Source organism: Gastrolobium bilobum, unplaced genomic scaffold (assembly GCF_033153095.1).
Source record: "Gastrolobium bilobum isolate Gb01-03AN ecotype WA unplaced genomic scaffold, APGP_CSIRO_Gbil_v1 utg41746, whole genome shotgun sequence".
Classification (NCBI taxonomy): Eukaryota; Viridiplantae; Streptophyta; class Magnoliopsida; order Fabales; family Fabaceae; genus Gastrolobium; species Gastrolobium bilobum.
This window is the reverse complement of record NW_026898847.1, coordinates 15,206-35,376: the sequence shown is the minus strand read 5'-3', so window position 1 is coordinate 35,376 and position 20,171 is coordinate 15,206. Positions and strand designations below refer to the sequence as shown.

General features: G+C 32.9%; 2 protein-coding genes across 2 annotated transcripts; one reads left to right on the top strand and one right to left on the bottom strand.

Moving 5' to 3' along the window:
* Positions 1-4,279: 4,279 nt before the first annotated feature.
* Positions 4,280-4,694, top strand: LOC133284705 (auxin-responsive protein SAUR21-like). The gene has a single exon (XM_061481778.1). It carries the CDS (start codon positions 4,280-4,282, stop codon positions 4,568-4,570), a length of 291 nt encoding a protein of 96 aa, XP_061337762.1. The 3' UTR covers positions 4,571-4,694.
* An 8,377-nt stretch (positions 4,695-13,071) lies between these two features.
* Positions 13,072-15,134, bottom strand: LOC133284709 (uncharacterized). Its single transcript, XM_061481781.1, has 7 exons — positions 14,985-15,134; positions 14,610-14,871; positions 14,430-14,526; positions 13,803-13,932; positions 13,591-13,707; positions 13,340-13,450; positions 13,072-13,209 (listed from the first exon to the last, which is right to left on the bottom strand). The coding sequence occupies exons 1-7, from the start codon at positions 15,132-15,134 to the stop codon at positions 13,072-13,074; spliced, it is 1,005 nt and encodes a 334-aa protein (XP_061337765.1).
* Positions 15,135-20,171: the final 5,037 nt, after the last annotated feature.

The window sequence follows — 20,171 nt, the reverse complement described above, 5'->3', positions numbered from 1 at the left end:
GTCCAATATATGCCAAGCAAGTCAATATAGGCCCAAGAAAATGACAAGTTTATAAGTTTTAAGTTCAGAAGTAAACGGAGTACAGTTAGTGGTTCACAGTGCATTTCGTCAAAAACGGTGTAAAAACCATACTGTGAATTACGAATATTGCTCCTTAGGAAATAAAAATTAATGTAAATGACTTTAGAAAAATAAAAATATGTTCGTAGCTTTGAGTTAGTTCCGGGTCAGTTTAAGTTAAAATACGCAATAGAAAAAACAACCGGATTAAAAAAGGCCACATGTGCTAACCTTATAAGTCACTTAAGTGGACACTATTCACACAAAAACACTCTCTTCTCTCTCTTGCAAGGCCGATCAGCACCTTAGGGAAAGGGGGGTTAGGGTTTGATTCTCCTTTGATTTCTCCACCATTAATACTCCAAATTCAATGACCCACCACATGAAATTGATTGGAAACAACTCAATGAATCCATTTCACCACTCAATTTGAGCTAGAGTTGAGTGTGTGAGGAGTTCCTCCTCCCCCATTTTTCGTGACACTATTCATCAAGGTAAAGAAATGACATTTTTGGTGGAGTTTTGCTTGGTGGTCATCTTCTAGGCTTTGGGAAGTTGATTAGAGGTAAGAAACCTTTATTTCCATGATGTTATTTTGCTGATTTGAGTCATAGAAATTGTGAGCATGTGTTGGGTGTGAAATAAATTAGTTTAAAAGGAAATTTGATGATGGATTTTTGATGTTTTGAATATAAGCATATAAACTAAGCATGTATACATGTGTTAAATGAAAAAGAAATTCCTTGTGTGGTACCTCCCTCGGTTCGGCCATGATGGGTCACGTAGGGTTCATTGTGCAAAATTTTATTTGATATATTAAGAGGGTCTAAGGTGTTGGAGTGAGTATGAATTTGGTAAATTAGTGTGAAGGCTAAAGTAGGAAAAAATCCTTTGTGTCTTGATCCCTTTGATTCGGCTATGGAGAGTTGTGAGGGACTTGATGTCCAAACATTAAGTTGGAACAATATGGAAACATACATTGTATATGTAAGTTACATGTAATAAAAAAGAAAAGAACCCTTGCCTATTTCCTTATAGTGTTCGACCTAGAGGGTGGTATAGAGGTATATGTTGTTACATTTTATTTTAATAAAATGTGTTGTAATTCAAGGTACAAAATTGATAAGTTAAGAAGTTAAATGACTTGAAAAATGGTTGAAAAATACCTTGATTTCCCTAAGGGTAGGTCCGCGACCTTTTGAAGTAAAATGGCATGATTTATGTTGAAAATTCTTAAGGGAATACTTGATTAAATTAAAGAACATCAACGGTTATAAAGTGGTCTAGACTTGTGTATTGGCATAGCATTGGCAAAAATATAAAGAAACGAAAAGGAGCGATAAAATGTATGCTTTATGAAAGGGTCATGGCATAATATCATTTATTGATTTTGTTGTAAATTCTTCTCTAGTTGTGCGTAGGGATTGAAAAGGAGTGGAATTTTATTGAAGCGATATAAGTAACTTGTGCAACAAGTAAGCGTATTGGTAAAGCTTCAAGAGGTAAACTCTATATTTAAGGAGTCTTTTCCTGCTTGAGTGCTCCGCCATGGTTAGTGAACTATGGTTGGACTTTATGACTATTATTATGATACCTTGTATAGATGCATTCATATAGAGCTATGTGATAACATGATATGATTTGTTCTGATATGATTTCTGTAATGATGTATGGTACACTGATGTCTTCTTGGGGCTTCCCTAGGATTGACGATGTACACCTCTGACATGTTCTGGTTCCGCTTGGGGTCCTCCCTTAGGAACACGTGCGTTGATTTCCGCTTGGGGTCATCCCTTAGGAATAACGGCGCACGCCTCTACTAGTTCCACTTGGGGTCCTCCCTTGGGAACATGTGCGTTGATTTCCGCTTGGGGTCCTCCCTTTGGAATGACGGTGCACGCCTCTGATATGATATGGATATGCTCTGTTCTGTTATGATATCTGCTATATGTTGTATTTGTATACTCTGTATCTGACTTTCATGCAGGAGTGAGCCAGGGGTATGGAGAATTCTCTATAAACCTGGAGCTTATTGAGATTTGTAATCTCACCCCTCTTTGGGGGCATATTTTCAGGTTCCCAGACTCCCGGTGAGCCCTTATTAGGCAGGGACGCGACACGTGGCTGAGACATTCGACGGACCGTATTTTGAGTGGCTGTAGGCTACTACCTTTTTGGAGTATATCGATGTAGTTTATATTTCAGCTATTTTGAGGATCAAGATGTTTGATCTTTCACTCTGTATATGGCCTGTATATGTTTTGTACATGTTCTTCAGTTTGATGCATGTACACTTTTGTATTCAGACATGTTGATATGACTATGTAGTATTCAGTTATATTTATGTATTGGATTGCATGCTGTTAGATTAGCGACACTGAGCCAAGTTCTGCATGCGCCCATAGATGGGCATTTGATTATAATTGCATGACTGGTACTTCTGGATATAAATATTGTTTAAACTGTCTATCAGGAACTCTTGAGAGTGGGATTGGAAAATCCCCAGTTGTCCGATTTACAGAGATTACTCTGTCCATTTTTTCGTTTACGCCGAATAAGAATTTAAAAAGAAAAAGAAAAAGTTAGCTCGCATTTTCGTAAGTTAAGTCTTTCGTTGTTTCTGTTAGTATCATATTCATGTTAATTGAACCGGCTCGAGACGGAGATGTTACAATTTGTTTCTTCCTCCATCGTTAGTCCAGTTGAGTCGCAATTCGTCCATATCTAGATCTAAACCAGACCCAGACAGCCGGCAGCTACTCACAAGTCACGTTCCAGACTAGACCCAGATCTATATGTACTTGAACTTATATATTAAGTGCCCACCCTTCGTTAATTTCCTGGATCCGCCACTGATTGCAATGCACTATCCAATCTTGTGACAGCCACTTACAAATCTGGTCTATAACTTGAGGACTTCTAGAATTAGAATCATTGTTGTAAATGAGAGAAATAGCATTCAAGGAGTCACACTCCACTATAATCCTTCTGAAACCTGAACTCCAAACAAATTCCAAGTCTTTCAATACTCCCCATAACTCTGCATCCAGAGGATTACTACAGCCAAGATTTTGTTTGAAACCACCAAGGAACATACCATTATGGTCTCTAACAAGGCCCCCACAACTAGCAGATTTTCTAATATAAGAATATGCCCCATCTGTATTGACCTTTACCCACCCTTCTTCAGGAGCTTGTCACCCCATAATTATATATCAGCTGGATTATTACCATTATTCTTCTTCATTCTTCCTCTAGCTACACAAATCTGTGAAATGTAATCATAAATGACCAGCTTTCCCCTAATTGGCCTTCGAAATTCTGCATCATGAGCTTCCTGATTACGCCAAAACCAGAGATGCCAACATGTTGGAATAAAAATATCTAGCCATTCAGAAACTCCATTTCTGTTCCCACCCCTGCAAATACTTCTCCTAAACCAGTCTTTCTCATCCATTCTGAAAAACTCATAAGGCAAATGATTACCAAAAACATTATTCAACAGGAAGACGGACAACACTTGGTACAAGCCAAATAACAATATGTTGAAATACATTATTCAACAGTGTCACGAGACATGTATCTACGTTGCTTCTCATTTCTCAATCAGTGAGCTGTATAAATTAAGGCCCCATCTCAATATATGTGAGAGAAGATCCCAGTTGTTTCGCCTTATCCACTTTTGTAATCAAATAGTTTGGTGTTATTTAATAAGAATGCCAAACCTATCTATAATATAACCACTGTTCATTAAGAGACAAGAAAATAGAGAGAGATAAAGAAAGAAAAAAAAAAATCAGTAATTAAAATCTTTTGTCCTGTCTACGAAATAGTCTATATGTTTCCCTTGACGAGTGGGAAGTTCCTATTTCACAAATAATGTACCGAGCTTAATATAACATGGGGTCCTGTGCATTCCATCTCTTACAAAAATTGTCGGGCACATGTCGTAATATATATATCTAGTCTCAATAATCACAATCAAGTTCTTGACAAAGCATTGAACGACAGAACCATGTGATCCATCAAATGCTAATATCCCACCAATTTTGGTGTTGTTGCCTCCACACCTCTTATTTCTTATTTCGAAATATTTGTTACGCAAATTTATCTCTTTATATACACCCGCAACATCCCAAGATCCTCCATCAAGTTTTCACATTGTCCATCTACAATTCCTTTCTTCTCCAAAATAGTTATCAACTTCTCTGAAAAAACAATGGCCATTCGTTTGCCCTCAATAATGCATGCCAAGCATATCCTCTGCCGCTCACTTTTAAGCGGAAAAAGAGTGTCTGCTAACATACCAAAAGGGTATTTTGCGGTATATGTTGGAGAAGAGAAAAAGAAGAGATTTGTGGTTCCTATATCTTACTTGCATGAACCTGCTTTTCAGCAATTGCTTAGCAAAGTTGAGGAAGAATTTGGATATAATCACCCAATGGGTGGTCTCACTATTCCTTGCAGAGAAGACATCTTTTTCAGTGTCACTTCTCAATTGGAAATTTAGAACCATAACAGCAAACAAGCAGGTTCATCTGCCAGAAGCATGCAATAACAAATGCAAAACCACTTAAACTAAGTGACAGTCCATAGCAGATCACAACAGCTTGAAAGCACGAGTAATCAATACCCGGTTGCCTAGGTTGATCGAGCCATGATCTTTGTAACCATTTCAGATGGACCAGCAGGCAGGGCCAAATACTGCAAGCAACTCTTGTGTTCAAGCCTGAAGAAATGGAGGCCATGCATTTTGGATAGGATTTCATGCTTGAAGGATTAATCTAATAGCAAAAATGTCTATCATCAAAGTGACGGTCTCACAAAATCCCACGATGGATAGAATTACTTGTGAGAATTGAATCTAATCCTCAAAAAATGAAAATGTTACACCATCCATGTACCATCATTTCTATGCAATCTTGTATAAGGAACATTATGTTGTTCCAGAGATGATGTAAAGCTTTTTATGTATTAAGAAATAAACAAGAAATTGAAATCTCTTGCAACTTGCAGAAATTATTGTCTTCAGTTGATGGTCATGTATCAATTGTAACACTACAAAAAACAGGCATTTTGCGGCGGTTCATTTTTGGTATACGCGACGGTTACAACCGTCGCTAAATGCATTTTTGCAATTAGGGGCGGTTGTAACCGTCGCGTATACCAAAAATGAACCGTCGCTAAATGCCTGTTTTTTTGTAGTTATTTTGCTCAGTGAAAGTCTTTGTCCCCGGTTTCTCTTACGACCAACGGCACCAAATCATATACTATAATAATGCAAGCCCTCCATGTAATTGTGAATTTAATTATGAATTAATGATTTTAATTATAATATTGAAGAATAATTATAAGGAAAGTAGAAAAAAAAAAAAAAAAAGTCACCTGTGGTGAAAAAAGAGTTAAAATGACAGTTAAGAAGTAAAATTGCAGGTAAATAAAGTTACTCAAAAAGTGAAAGTAAATGTGAAAATATTACCACAAAAATATTGTAAACTAATGTGTAAAGTCAGATTGAGAATTAAACTAGTGCACAGGAGAAAAAGATCAAATTTTTTGTCGTCTGCCGTGGTTGGTTAATCGCAATGTAAACCTTATACTTACAAAAAATTGTGTTGCTATTTTGTTCTATATTTCAGGTGAAAAAAATTATAGCATTAACACAGAACTTTGCAAATATCAACCACAAACAAAAATCTTCTATTCAGAGGGATAATTAATTTTGCATACAACTACATCATAATACACCATAATACGTTATAATACACCATGTTAACATGAGGAAGGGATATAAAAAGAAAAATGCATACAAATCATTGCTAACTATAACATTCATCAACAAAATCAAGCTAACAATAACACCAAATATGGATTTAAAATATCAGCTTTTACCTATAATATGAAAATGCTATTCATTCAGTGTCATTTCGTAACAATCATTGGAGGGATGAGTTCAACACTTACTAAATATGTCATTTCCTGTGTGATTTTCGTTCCTTGTGCCTACGATACAGAAGGCAAAAACTCATTAAATAAGTAACACTAATATGTTAACACCCAAAAGCCATAGTATCAGCAAAAAAAAAGATTGGATTAAATTTTTTTAAGCACAAAAAAAATGTTGTCTGAACGGGATTTGAAGGCAACTTAATCAAATAAGCATATATAAGTCTTATTTTTTGCTTACATTGCAACAAATGCATATAAACAGAATCAAAGCAACTACACTAATCTTTGAGATAGACTTTCATTTATTGCATTCACATTTAAAAAATAATAATAAATTATTAGTATTTGCAAGAATTTGTGTTGTTAGTATTTGGAATATTACAAATTTGTATTTACAAAAATTAAAATCAGATTTAAGAATTTAATTAAAAAAGAAGAAGGATGAAATTTTAATTTAATTATAAAAATGTATTGGTGGGCCAGCCCGGAGTTTGCCACCTCTAACTATCAGCATGTAAAAGGTTTTTATGTTTATCCACAAAAAAGGTTTTTATGTTTATCCACAAAAAATGTTTTTATAGTTGTGTCTAGGTTTTTATATTTTATCTCAGAGATGAACTTTCATTTACTACAATCAAATTCATAAAATAATAATAAATAATTATTTTTTTTGCAAGGATTAGTGTCGTTAGTCTTTGGAATTTCACAAATTTATATTTACAAAAATTGAAATTAGATTTAGTAATTTAACAATAAAAGAAGAAGGAAAAAATTTCAATTGAATTATAAAAATATATTGGCGGGCCGGCTGTAACACCCCGTGTATACCCGGAATATTAACATTACATCGTATTAAGCGGTGCTTAATTAAAAATGCGGAATATTTTTTTTCTTTTCAATTATGACGTCATTATCAATTATCATCTTGATTACTTAATAAATTTCATAAAAACCAATACCTGTATGTAAATTGCAAAACAACTAACTGAAATACCTCAATATATAAATATAAAGTGAGTATCTAAGTCACGGATCTACATCAAGTAGTCCGAACAATATCCTAATATATTATTACAACTCCAACTAAAACAAGACATAAACAAGACTATGTGTCATGGGCAATCCCCATGCTCACCAAATCAACAGCGTCTCAACATGATAATCCAAATCATAAACTGAAGCTAAAAGCATAAAAGCAGCATGCATAACCAGCATCCAACAAGTCAGCATATAATATCATCAATATCTAACTCAGCTCCGGCCTCCTGCCGCCTGAGGTCTCAACATTACCTGAACCTGAAATAAGCATTCCCCAAACGTGGGTGAGATCTCTAAACCAGAAATCTCAGTAAGACAAGGGGTCCTCAAGGATCTTCCACCCCAAGCTCACTTACATGTGCAATATAAGTTCTAAAAGCATTTTATCAATATAAGTTCTCAAAACTATGCAGTGCAACAGATATTTCATGCCATGTGTGTTTATCACTATTCTACTGGCCAGAGAAATGTAAGAATACGTCTATACCTACATGTAGTACAAGAAACATCGCTTGCACCTCACCCACAGCCTCACCATCTTGTATGTACCACATACTCAGGCTTACCGTATAGGTGGAACACCACATGCATATCATAAAGGCACTTGCATATAACCTCTCAACAGCATTTTCAAAACATCAAAAGCATGTAACACAGCATGCATATAACCATACCCCCATGGGATATAGTGGAACCACAACATGGCTAAACCGAGGACACGAAAGCTTACCTTGCAAACTAGCTATCCAAGCCAAGAGCCCGTACAAACTCAAAGTCCAAACACAGCAGGATCACAATCTATTTTAGGCCAACAATTATATCAATATTCATATTATAATATTTACAATGTTAAACTAGACATCTTGAGGTTTCCAACAATATACTTTATGTCTCAATCGGAGTTGTATAACTCCGGTTATGATTTTCGCAAAGTGACTGCTGCAAACTGAATTTCCAGCAATCAAGTCTCGACTTCAAACCAATACTACGACCAAACAACTTATCCAATGGCTATGAAATTTTACAGAGTTGTATCCCTATGTGTTAGCTTCACATAGGTCCAAACCCCACTCAATTTGGAGCTCTGTAGCTCGATATATCTCAATTTTACTAAACTAGGTCGTTGCTGTCACATTTGTACAAAACTGGTTTCTAGTCATTTTAACAGATGGTAATCGATTACCAAGGGCTGGTAATCGATTACTGCACATGGTAATCGATTACCACCAGCAAGGTAATCGATTACCACACATGGTAACCGATTACCAATCAAAAGTAATCGATTACCACGCGGGCAGAACAGTATTATGCAGATTTTTTCTGCATAATCCGAAGCCAAATTGCCACCCCATGACCCAAGGTCCGGTTTTGACCCAAAACAGAAGTTCAATACCATATTTTAGACTTAGATTAACAACCTTAAGCTTGAATGATTAAAGTTAACTCATTTCATAACCAAAAACAAGCTATTTTCAAGAAAATTTAAAGGAAAGTTCAAGGTATACCAATGGAGGTTCAAACTCAGCAACAAGAAGGCCCTTGGAGCTCTCCAACAAGGCTCAAAGATTCTGACTTGAACACAAAATGAAAATGCCAACAAAGCTTGGCCCTTTCTTCACAAAGGAAGCTCCGTGGAGCTCAAAATGCCACTACAATGGCTCAACAACCCCAACCTCCAAAGTCAGCACCAAAAGCACCCCAAAAAAACCCACCAACTCATAAACCAAGCCTCTCACACAACCCCAACACAACCACAAGGTGTTTACAAGGAAGAATCAAGAGAAAAGATGATCATTTGGTGGTTTCTCATGAAAAAATGGTGAAGACAAGCCAAAGAAGCACCAAGTCAGCAATGGAATAGTGTAAGCTGATCAGCCCCCAAAGGTGTTCACGTAGGAATGAGGTTCTAGGGTTTTGTGCCCACTTAATGAGTGTATATATAGCCACTTAAGCATTTAACGCGCAGTATTAGCATAAATAGCTACGCTTATCATTTTAATCTCAAACTTTGGAATCTAAACCTACTCAATTTTACAAGAATTATTATATTTTTATTTTATTTTTCGGAGCACCTTTTCGGTACGCGCTTTTCCATAGCCAGTATCAGTTCTGGCACCAGTTCTCATTATTTTGACTTGAAACTTGTTTTACAAGTCCTACATATTATTCTAGTAATTATCATGCACTTATTATAATTTTCCGGAATACTTCACCGGTACGCATTTATACTGGGTAGCATAACCGGTATCTGCACTTTTCGTCAGAAAAGAGACTTTCAGCATTCTTAATCACTTACTATAATTATTAGAGCCTCATATAATTATTAGGGTCAATTATGGAATTATTTTCTAATTCTCATATTTAATTAATTAATTTCCTTAATTAACGGTGCAGGTTCTTACACCGACCCTCCGCGCCGAGCCCAGTTTTCCACCTCTATTTGTCAGCATTTTATATAAATAATTTTTTTTTGCAAGGATTAGTGTCGTTAGTCTTTGGAATTTCACAAATTTGTATTTACAAAAATTGAAATTAGAATTAGTAATTTAATTATAAAAGAAGAAAAATAAAATTTCAATAGAATTATAAAAATATATTGGTGGGCCAGCCGGCCGAGCCCAGTTTTTCACCTCTAACTGTCAGCATTTTATGTAAATAATTATTTTTTGCAAGTATTTATGTTAATTACACTCTTGCAATAAAAAATGAAAGTTTAATTTTTTTCTTATGTACTAAATTAAATTTTTCATTTTTATAGTTCATAAATTTTAATAATTTTTTTTTTAACAAAATGACAGACGTTATTTTTATTTAGATATAAAATTTAAAAAAATTTATATTAATTATACATATTTTTTTATACAATTTTTTCTATTTAAATTTATGATTTTTATACATTTTTTAATTGGTTATACATGTAAATTTAAAAATTTTATGTTAAATATTTTTTTAAAAAAATACATGTATATTTTTTTAATTGGTTATACATGTATATTTAAAAAATTTATGTTAAAATTTTAATTTATTTTTTGTAAAGTATAAATTATGCCATTTCTTATTTTTTAATTTAAATTTGAATTTTTAAATAATTTTTATCGACAATAAATGTATTTTTATAATTTTAAATATTTTATTATTTAATCTATAATTTTATATTAAATTAAATTTTATTATATATATCTTTTCCCACTACATAAATATTAAATGCTGAACTTTTTTCCCACATATCAAGTTCACATAATTTTCCATTTAATTTTTTTCCAAATTTCAAATTTATTTTACAATATAAATAATTTTTTTATTTTACAATATTTTTTTATGTTTTTGTTTTTTTATGCAGTATTAATAGGGTTAATAATTATCCATGCAAAAAATAGTGGGATATACAACAAAAGAAAAGTAGAGGTCTTTTTTACTCATAATATACAACAAAAGAAAAGTAGTGGGACATTAAATGAGCAGTCTGCCACCAAATATTTTTCAAAAGTTTTTCCACCATTACAAAGTTAAAAAATCAAATTCAAAATTCAAATTTAAACATAAATTCGAAATTTAGAAGAGTTGAGTTATTATTAATTTGGAAATTCCAATGTAGAATGCAGTAGGAGATTGAATGAGTTGTCTGCTACCAAAAATTGTTCACATAATTTTTCACTTAATTTATTTCCAAATTTCGAATTTATTTTACAATATAAATAATTTTTTTATTTTACAATATTTTTTTTAATGTTTTTTTTTTGCAACATTAATAGGGCTAACAATTACCCATGAAAAAATAGTGGGATATACAACTAAAGAAAAGTAGAGGTCTTTTTTACTCATAATATACAACAACAAAAAAGTAGTGGGACATTAAATGAGCTGTCTAACACAAAAATTTCCAAAATTTTTCCCACCATTACAAAGTTAATAATTCAAATTCAAAATTCAAATTTAAACATAAATTCAAAATTTAAAAGAGTTGAGTTATTATTAATTTGGAAATTTCAATGTAGAATGCAATGGACATAGAATGAGTTGTCTGCAACCAAAAATTATTCACAAAATTTTCCATTTAATTTATTTCAAAATTTTGAAGTTATTTTATAATATAAATATTGTCATTTTACAATATTTTTTTAATATTTTTGTTTTTTTATGCAGCATTAATAGGGATAACAATTATCCATGCATTGGGATATACAAAAAAATAGAGGTCTTTTTTACTCAAATATACAATAATTGTTCACATAATTTTTCACTTAATTTATTTCCAAATTTCGAATTTATTTTACAATATAAATAATTTTTTTATTTTACAATATTTTTTTTAATGTTTTTTTTTTGCAACATTAATAGGGCTAACAATTACCCATGAAAAAATAGTGGGATATACAACTAAAGAAAAGTAGAGGTCTTTTTTACTCATAATATACAATAACAAAAAAGTAGTGGGACATTAAATGAGCTGTCTAACACAAAAATTTCCAAAATTTTTCCCACCATTACAAAGTTAATAATTCAAATTCAAAATTCAAATTTAAACATAAATTCAAAATTTAAAAGAGTTGAGTTATTATTAATTTGGAAATTTCAATGTAGAATGCAATGGACATAGAATGAGTTGTCTGCAACCAAAAATTATTCACAAAATTTTCCATTTAATTTATTTCAAAATTTTGAAGTTATTTTATAATATAAATAATTTTGTCATTTTACAATATTTTTTTAATATTTTTGTTTTTTTATGCAGCATTAATAGGGATAACAATTATCCATGCAAAAAATAGTGGGATATACAAAAAAATAGAGGTCTTTTTTACTCATAATATACAACAAAAGAAAAGTAGTGGGACATTAAATGAGCTGACTGCCACCAAATATTTTCCAAAAGTTTTCTCACCATTACAAAGTTAAAAAATCAAATTCAAAAATCAAATTTAAACATAAATTCAAAATTTAGAAGAGTTGAGTTATTATTAATTTGAAAATTCCAATGTAGAATGCAGTTGGAGATTGAATGAGTTGTCTGCCACAAAAAATTGTTCACATAATTTTTCACTTAATTTATTTCTAAATTTCGAATTTATAGTACAATATAAATAATTTTGTTGGTTTACAATATTTTTTTAATTTTGTTTTTGCAACATTAATAGGGCTAACAATTACCAATGAAAAAATAGTGGGATATACAACAAAAGAAAAGTAGAGGTATTTTTTACTTATAATATACAACAACAAAAAAAGTAGTGGGACATTAAAGGAGCTGTCTGCCACAAAAAAAATTCCAAAAGTTTTCCACCATTACCAAGTTAAAAATTCAAATTCAAAATTCAAATTTAAACATAAATTCAAAATTTAGAAGAGTTTAGTTATTATTAATTTGGAAATTCCAATGTAGAATGCTGTGGAACATTGAATGAGTTGTCTATCATAAAAAATTATTCACGTAATTTTCTATTTAATTTATTTCCAAATTTTGAATTTATTTTACAATATAAATAATTTTGTTATTTTACAATATTTTTTGTATGCAACATTAATAGGGCTAACAATTACCCATGAAAAATAGACAGATATAATATAACATCATAGAAAAAAAAATGTTCCTTTTTATAGACGCAAGCAACAAAAGAAAAGCAGTCAGAGATTAAATGAGTTGTGTGCCACCAAAAACTTTCCAAATCTTTTCCCACCATTACAATTTAAAATTAAAATTGGAATCCAAAATTTGAAATCAATTCAAAATTCGAATTTTAAAAGATCTGAGTAATTCCAACGTAGAAAGCATTTAAAAGAGCTGAGTAATTCCAATACACAAATCAGTGGGACATTGAATGAGTTGTCTGCCACCACAAAATGGTCAACTTAATTTTTCATTGATTTTTATTTTGATTTTTAAATTAATTAATATTTATTTAATTCAAACATTAAATTCATCAACCACTAATCGATTATGCATATCAAGCAACGATTCACTGGTGATGCGAGGCAAGAAAACGTGACTTCACTACAGACAAAGAAAAAAAAAACGATTTCAACATTTCAAGATGTAACTCCAACAAAAAAACGTGACTTCACTATTGCTCTTGAAAAATCCGTTTGCTTGATATTTAGGTTGAACAACATCGGCTTCTCGTTCAGAACATTTAACTCTTCTGGAAATTGATCCAAATCCGCACCCTACAGAAAAAGAAAAAAAAAAGATGATCAATTAAACAGGGAAAAAAAATATAACAACTACAGCGCGAACAAAGTGCACTCTACTTCAAAATATACATTTTCAATATTTCATAGCAATGATAATACAAACCCTCTTGAAATGCAGCTCGCGCAATTCACCAGCACTCATCCCCAACAATGACACACAGTCGCGATCAAACAGAAGAAATGATGTGGAATCCGTGTTATCCACAACTCTTACCTAAACACTAAATCTATCGTTTTGCAAAATTGTATATCAGAAAAAAAAATATTAAGCATACAGATTAAAGACAAATTAAAAACCAAGAACAATATATTACCTCGGATAATAATCTTCCCAATGTTTTTGGCAGTTCTTACAGTACCACTTCTCAAAATCCTCACAAACAGAAAATGGACATTTTTTGCAAGACTTGTACCACCAGTTGATTTGTTGTCAATAGATTTTATAGTCTCATACGTGATGCAAGTCGTAACCTTAAATATAGCAATTGCAGGCAAACAGTTCACATCATTCATATAGACTTGATATAATTCAAGAAAAGCGAAAAAAACATAAATTCGATATTTACCTTACCACAAAGCACATCACTGATAGACTTCTTTTCAGTCTCCTTCAGAAAATCATTTTCGTAAGAATATGAGGACTGAGTAGAAAACTGAGTCATCCTCAGACTACTTTCCACACCATCAGCCGAAAGACTATAAAGAAAAAATTCATAACACCATAAATGATTAACCGAATAAATTGTCAAATGAGTTCAAGAATAACAAACACCTTTTTTTGAACTCAACGATCTCTGGCATCTTCGAATTCATGACAATACTTGTTGTATATTTTGTATTTGTTAACTCAACCTTACCTATCGAGTTGAGTATATCAAATAAAAACCGAAAAGTCAAAAATAAAATAATGTGAATAAAACTGAATACAGAAGCATCATACTAATAACGTTTTGTTTGGAAAAATCATACCCCTAAAACATTTTATCCTGCCTAGCTGGACTATCATGACGTTATGAGGAGTGTCGCTGTTTGCCAAAACAGATTGGACCTCATCCACATAATGCTCCCACAAAGTGCACTCCAGCTTGTGACCCCTTCATATGAGTTGTAGCAAGAACAACGGTAATACACGAAAAATATAAGTTAACAGAGCTTGACAAAATTAATTTTTTTAAATCTACAATTTTAAATACCTCAGGTTGTCAAGCTCCAACACAACCATTTTCGTTTTCCTACCAGACACCACATGTTCACAAACTTCCTCAATTCCTGAGATTAAACCAATGACGTCTACAAAAAAAAGAGGGCAACAAAGAGTTCGTAAAAAAATGCAAAAATTAAAAAATGAAAAACAGTTAGGAAAAATATATTACCCACTAAATAAGGAGAGTCAGATGTTTCTTTCTCAATGATATCATAATGAACAAAATCAAATTCACTCGCAGAAATATTAGAATCAACAATTGATTTAAGATCAGTCCTCAAATTGAAAGACAAACGATACTGATGCTTGGTTGGCCTGAACACATCGCTATTAAATCCAACTCCAAATTTTTTTATAAAATAGCACTCTCCTTCGTGGATTTTCTTCCGCATCGGCAAATAACCTTTGACAGTGGCGTGGATCCTACCACCCTACAAAAGAACGCAGCCAACTCACATCAATAACGTTAATTAAAATGATCAAAACAAAGATGGAAGATTTAAAAAATGCAAAGATGGAAGATTTAAAAAACGCATACAACTACATGTTCATCCAATAAAACAATTTCAACATTGTTGTCAAAATCTCTACGCTGAAAGTTAGGAACTTTCCAAGCACGAACCACCTTCACCTTAATCCTCCAATCCTCTTTGGCAGGATTGACATCCTTCAGAAAATCATATTTTGAAAACATATTTTTGGTAAGACGAAAAAAGAGAGAAGGAAGAAGCTATTTGGTTGAGGAAGCAATGTGCAAACAGCTGATATTTGGCAGCAGCAAAAAAAGAAAAAAATCAGAAGCAACAATGTCGTCCCGCGTTCGCATAGAATACAGAGAAGCAGATGTATCTTTTAAATTTTTTAACCAATCCAATGCAGAAAGTAGCTCAACATTAATTGAGTTGCATGCCACAATTCAGAATTCAAAATTCAAATTTAAAATTTCAATTTAAAATTCAAACTCAAATTTTAAAATTCACACTAACAAAAATTTGTAGAAAGTAGAGGTACATTAAATGTTCTGTCTGCCACCAACCATTTATAACAAATCTTGACCATTGATGTAAACGAAGAAATCTTGTCCATCGATTTGCTCTTGAAAAATTGATTTTTTTTTTATATTTATTTTATTCACTGATTTACCAAAAAAGGAAAGGTTTTTAAAATTTTGTAGTATGAACACAAAAGTGAAAGTGAAGGAAGAAACGACACGTTAGCGGACTTGCCAAAGAATGTGTTTGTCTTAGAACATAAGATGAGCGGCGTAGATAAATGTGTACACACATGGTAAGTACATGTCACTTAAGTACCAAAACACACCTTATTTATCCTTCTCCTCGCTGCAACCAAACAGCGTTAAGGAAGGCTTCCTTTCTTTTTTTTCAATCTTCATCCTTTGCTAACTTGAGCTAAAATTGATGATCAATACATTCCAAAGCCTAAAGTGTGTCAAATTTTATCCTCTACAAAATCCATAGCTTAGTTTTTGTTGGGAGTCATTATATTGAGAGATTTATGCATCTCTAGGTCCCGGTACTGTTCACAAAGAGAAGAAAAATGATGCTTATCTTGGCTTGAAGGCTTGGATTGTCATTCTCTTAGTGATTTGAAGCTTCCAAGGTAAATGCCCTAACCTCCTCTTGTGTTTTTGGAAAAAATGCATGATATAGGGTTGTATAAATTGGGATTTGATGGTATGGATAGCTAGAGAGTGATTTGGATATAGCTTCCTTTGTTAAACATGTTTGGAATTGGTTCCCCGAAAAGGAAAAATTATGAAATCGCCATTTAGAATAGTTTGATAAATTGGACTAAAAATCAAGTGTAAGTGTCTTGTATGTGTAGTCTTGAAAATTGAATGTGGTAGACTAGTATATATGTACTGATTGTCTTCACATATTTGGAATAGGCTATGATATTATGAGAAATTGTGGTTGTAACCCCTTGGATACAAGGAATGCATTGGAGGACAGTGCTTAACAGGTAAGCATTCGGTCCTTGGGGTTAATCCCCCATTTGTTCCATCAAACTCCGAGAGAGGGTGGTAGTTTGATATGATATGTTGAAAATGACTTGTTATTTGGTGCATGTATATGTATGTATGTTTGTGTACCACACAAGATGGTGTTTCCTTGTGTGAGGCATAAGACGGTGTTTTCTTATGCATAGTATGAGACGGTGTTTCCTCATACGGTATGTTGCAAGACAGTGTTTCCTTGCGTAATGCATACTTGTTATATTCTCTGGCCAGTAGGATTACATTATTTCACACTGCATTGTCATACATATTTTGATGCATGCATGTATATTTTATGTACTGTGATTATACCTGAAGTGAGCTTAGGGGTGGAGGAGCCCTCCAAGGGTCCCTAGCTTACTGAGGTAATTATATTATCTCACCCCGCGTTATGGCGATTATCATTTCAGGTACAGGAGCTGCTGGTGCTGAGGCATCGCGTGGCAAGAGGCCAGATGAGAGATATTACTTGACATGATTGTCAAGGTCTTGTGGATATTTAGATTTGTACCTGACATACCTTATTTTGGGTTGTATATGACATGTATTTTTTTGAGAGCAAAGGAGATGTCTATGCCATGTCGATAGTCTGTATATATTGTTAGTGATGCATACTCAGGTCTATGTTACTTATTTAATTGCATCTCTTTTGTTTATTTGATGTAATTATATAAGTAACATCATGGACATTATTTTTAGACAGTAGGATTATGAGATAGTCTAGGCCATAGATGGCTGGACAATATGTTTTATCTATGTTGTGGTATGCCTGAATTATATTATACTATCACTCAGGTTGAAATTATCTTGGTGGGAATTATGTCCAGTGGTCCAAAATATAGATGAAATGTTGTCCGTTTTACTTTGGCAATGGAAGTGAAAAGATTTGCAATACATAAGGAAAAAGAGAAAATTTATTCAGTTAGCTTCCGCATTAATTAAGTTAAGCATGTTGCGCTTACTATCATATGAATGTTAATTAACCGGCTGCAGATGGGTGTTACATATACTAACCAACAATTTGCAATAATATACCAATAAAGATTTTCATTTCCATTTACACATAATAGGATTTGGCAAGAAAGACTTGATTGGTTTAATATTCAGTACAAGCAGGACCAAAGGGTTAATCTTAGAATTAAGTGTGGGGTTCCTATTAAGGCATGTGGCCATATTTTCTTCCATGGGGTAAAAATAAAACTTGATAAGACTTATTTTCTCACCCCTATGGTTACCGACAGGCAAATTGAAGCGAAAATGAAGAAATGGACATAACAATAATAGATCTCCCCCTTCAACAATGTCACAATCCCTAATTAAATTATTTGTTGCATCGTACTTGTGCAGTTGGAAACATCAGGATCTTGATGGAGTCTACAATCAGAAGAACTTTCCGTGTTCTTAACAAGTATTGTTGTGCAAGTTGTTATGACAAAGAAAGGCATTGGTTGACTGGAGACATTATAGTATGCAACCATTGAAGCGTGTCAACATTATTTGGGGAGGTGGGGGCCTCAAACTTTCCGTATGCAAATTTTACGGGGTGTTGCTTAGAATCTGATGAACATAAAAAATGTGGTTCAGAGTGGCTCGTGATTATGTAAATATCGGTTCTCTTCTTGCCTCTAAACATTGTTTCATAGAGGTTGCGTACCATTAATGTGATATTAGCTGGTATTTGTATATCAGCAGCATTGTCAATCTGAAGTAACATGTGAGATGTCTAAAGCATGTCTACCATTGGAATAGCTACAGCACAATGCATGAACAAACATTTGGTTTCACAAATGAAGGTGTCTTTAATTTCAAATGGGCCATCAGTTGGCTATTATCTCAGAAGATGGGGTATGCACTTCCATTTAACTTCCTAATCCTTGAAAGAGTCTTCTAAGACAATACCATGTGATCCCTTGTCTCTTAGTAGACCCCATCATAGTCCGGTCAAGATCATTCATTAATATTGTGGAATTTGATTGCAGAGGCCCTTAGCAACTATATATACACTAGTTCTTGGGTTCTCAAGCAATACAAGTCATTTTACTTCCTGAAGCATAAGAACTCAAATATTTCTTTCTTATACAAGTTCTCTGAGATCAATATATTGTTCTTTGTGCGGAGCAACAGAAAACAATGGGTTTCCGCATACCAGGTATTAGACGGACATCATTTTCAGCAACCCAAGCAGCCTCTAAGGGGGTTGAAGTATCAAAAGGCTACCTTGCAGTCTATGTTGGAGATAAAATGAGGCGGTTCGTGATTCCTATATCGTACTTAAATCATCCTTCATTTCAAGAATTACTAAGTCAAGCTGAAGAAGAATTCGGATATGATCATCCAAAAGGTGGTCTCACAATTCCATGCAGGGAGGATGAATTCCTAAGCCTCACTTCTCGCTTGAATAGGCTGTAACATTCTAATGGAAATCGAGATAGATTAGAAGAGACAAATTTGTACAGAAGGAACTTTTTTATATTTTAAAGGTTTTCCATTTTAGTTTCTTCCTTGTATGATCCCTTTGGAAGTGGAAAAATGTTATCTGAATGAGAAAGTTATGACAAGACATTGTTAAAGCACTTTTAGCTTTTGCAAAATCTCAATGAATTCTACCATATGTATGCAGCAGTATCATTATCAAATTTAGGTTGTATATTAGGCTAACAGCTTTTAGAAGGGATTAAGAGAAGTAATTATTTTGGAGATATTGACCAAACTTGACAATAGTCATTTGTGCTTACCTATTGTACTTCAATATTTCCTTGAGTCAAACATGGAACACAAAACACATTTTTCCTTAATTTTTATTATAAATAATAATTCAGAAAAAAAGATTGGCTACCTTCTTGTTTGCTAAGTGGTTGATGCTTCAACTTCTTGAACCGTTATCTAACTCTTTCCTTCTGTTTTTTTTTTTTTTAACTTTCAGTATATAGAAAATACCAAAACGTAATTTGCATAGGCAAAACAGAAACTGTTTTTCTTTGCCTTTTTTTTTTTCTAAAAGTAAATACTCTCATCAAATATATTACTTACATAATTTCTCTCATCCATTACGTAGGTTTTGTAAATTTTACATGTTATGCAGATATTCAACTATAAATCAGATAACAGAAGTGTTTTAATTTGTTCTACCGCAAAAACTATAGTGTTGTTATTTAATAATCGTTATGATATATGATTCGAGTAGCTGTGCCTGTGCTTACTGGACCAGTAACATAATCTCTACGTGAGCTAAAGAATATGAACTTCAGCTGAAATTTATTCAACACAGAAAATCTTGAGTTGTTAAATCATTAATCAGTGCTCCATCCAATTATGAATAGTCTTCCAGCCAAAAAGTATTGTACGAGGATACCTCGCGCAACAAAAATCCCAAGTAACTATCCATATATATTGGATTTATGGATTAACCCGGAAGCAATATCACATACTGTTTCAACAATATAGTACTATTGGCAATAGTCAATCCACTAATTTTAGGATTGATTCCAGTCTGATTTTGATCAGCACATATTTTGATTGTATATGATTTCCAGTTTTAGGCTTAATTTAAGTTGATCTCTAGTATGAAAAACAACAGCTGTACAGTTTGCCTCAACTAATCTATGTTAGTCTCCTTCAGTATGATTTATATAATTTTTGAAGAACAAAAGAAAAAATAACTTTTGAAGAGAATATGAAAAACAACAGCTGTCTATATATATAATTTTTCGGCGT

Bases quoted from the DNA above. Each gene is read 5' to 3' on its own strand.
- LOC133284705 (XM_061481778.1), top strand. From the start codon at position 4,280: ATGGCCATTCGTTTGCCCTCAATAATGCATGCCAAGCATATCCTCTGC.
- LOC133284709 (XM_061481781.1), bottom strand. From the start codon at position 15,134: ATGTTTTCAAAATATGATTTTCTGAAGGATGTCAATCCTGCCAAAGAG. The intron at 14,872-14,984 runs GTAGTTGTATGC...GTTCTTTTGTAG, and splicing joins TTGTTTTATTGGATGAACAT to GGTGGTAGGATCCACGCCAC. The intron at 13,451-13,590 runs GTAAGAACTGCC...TTTAGTGTTTAG, and splicing joins GGATTTTGAGAAGTGGTACT to GTAAGAGTTGTGGATAACAC.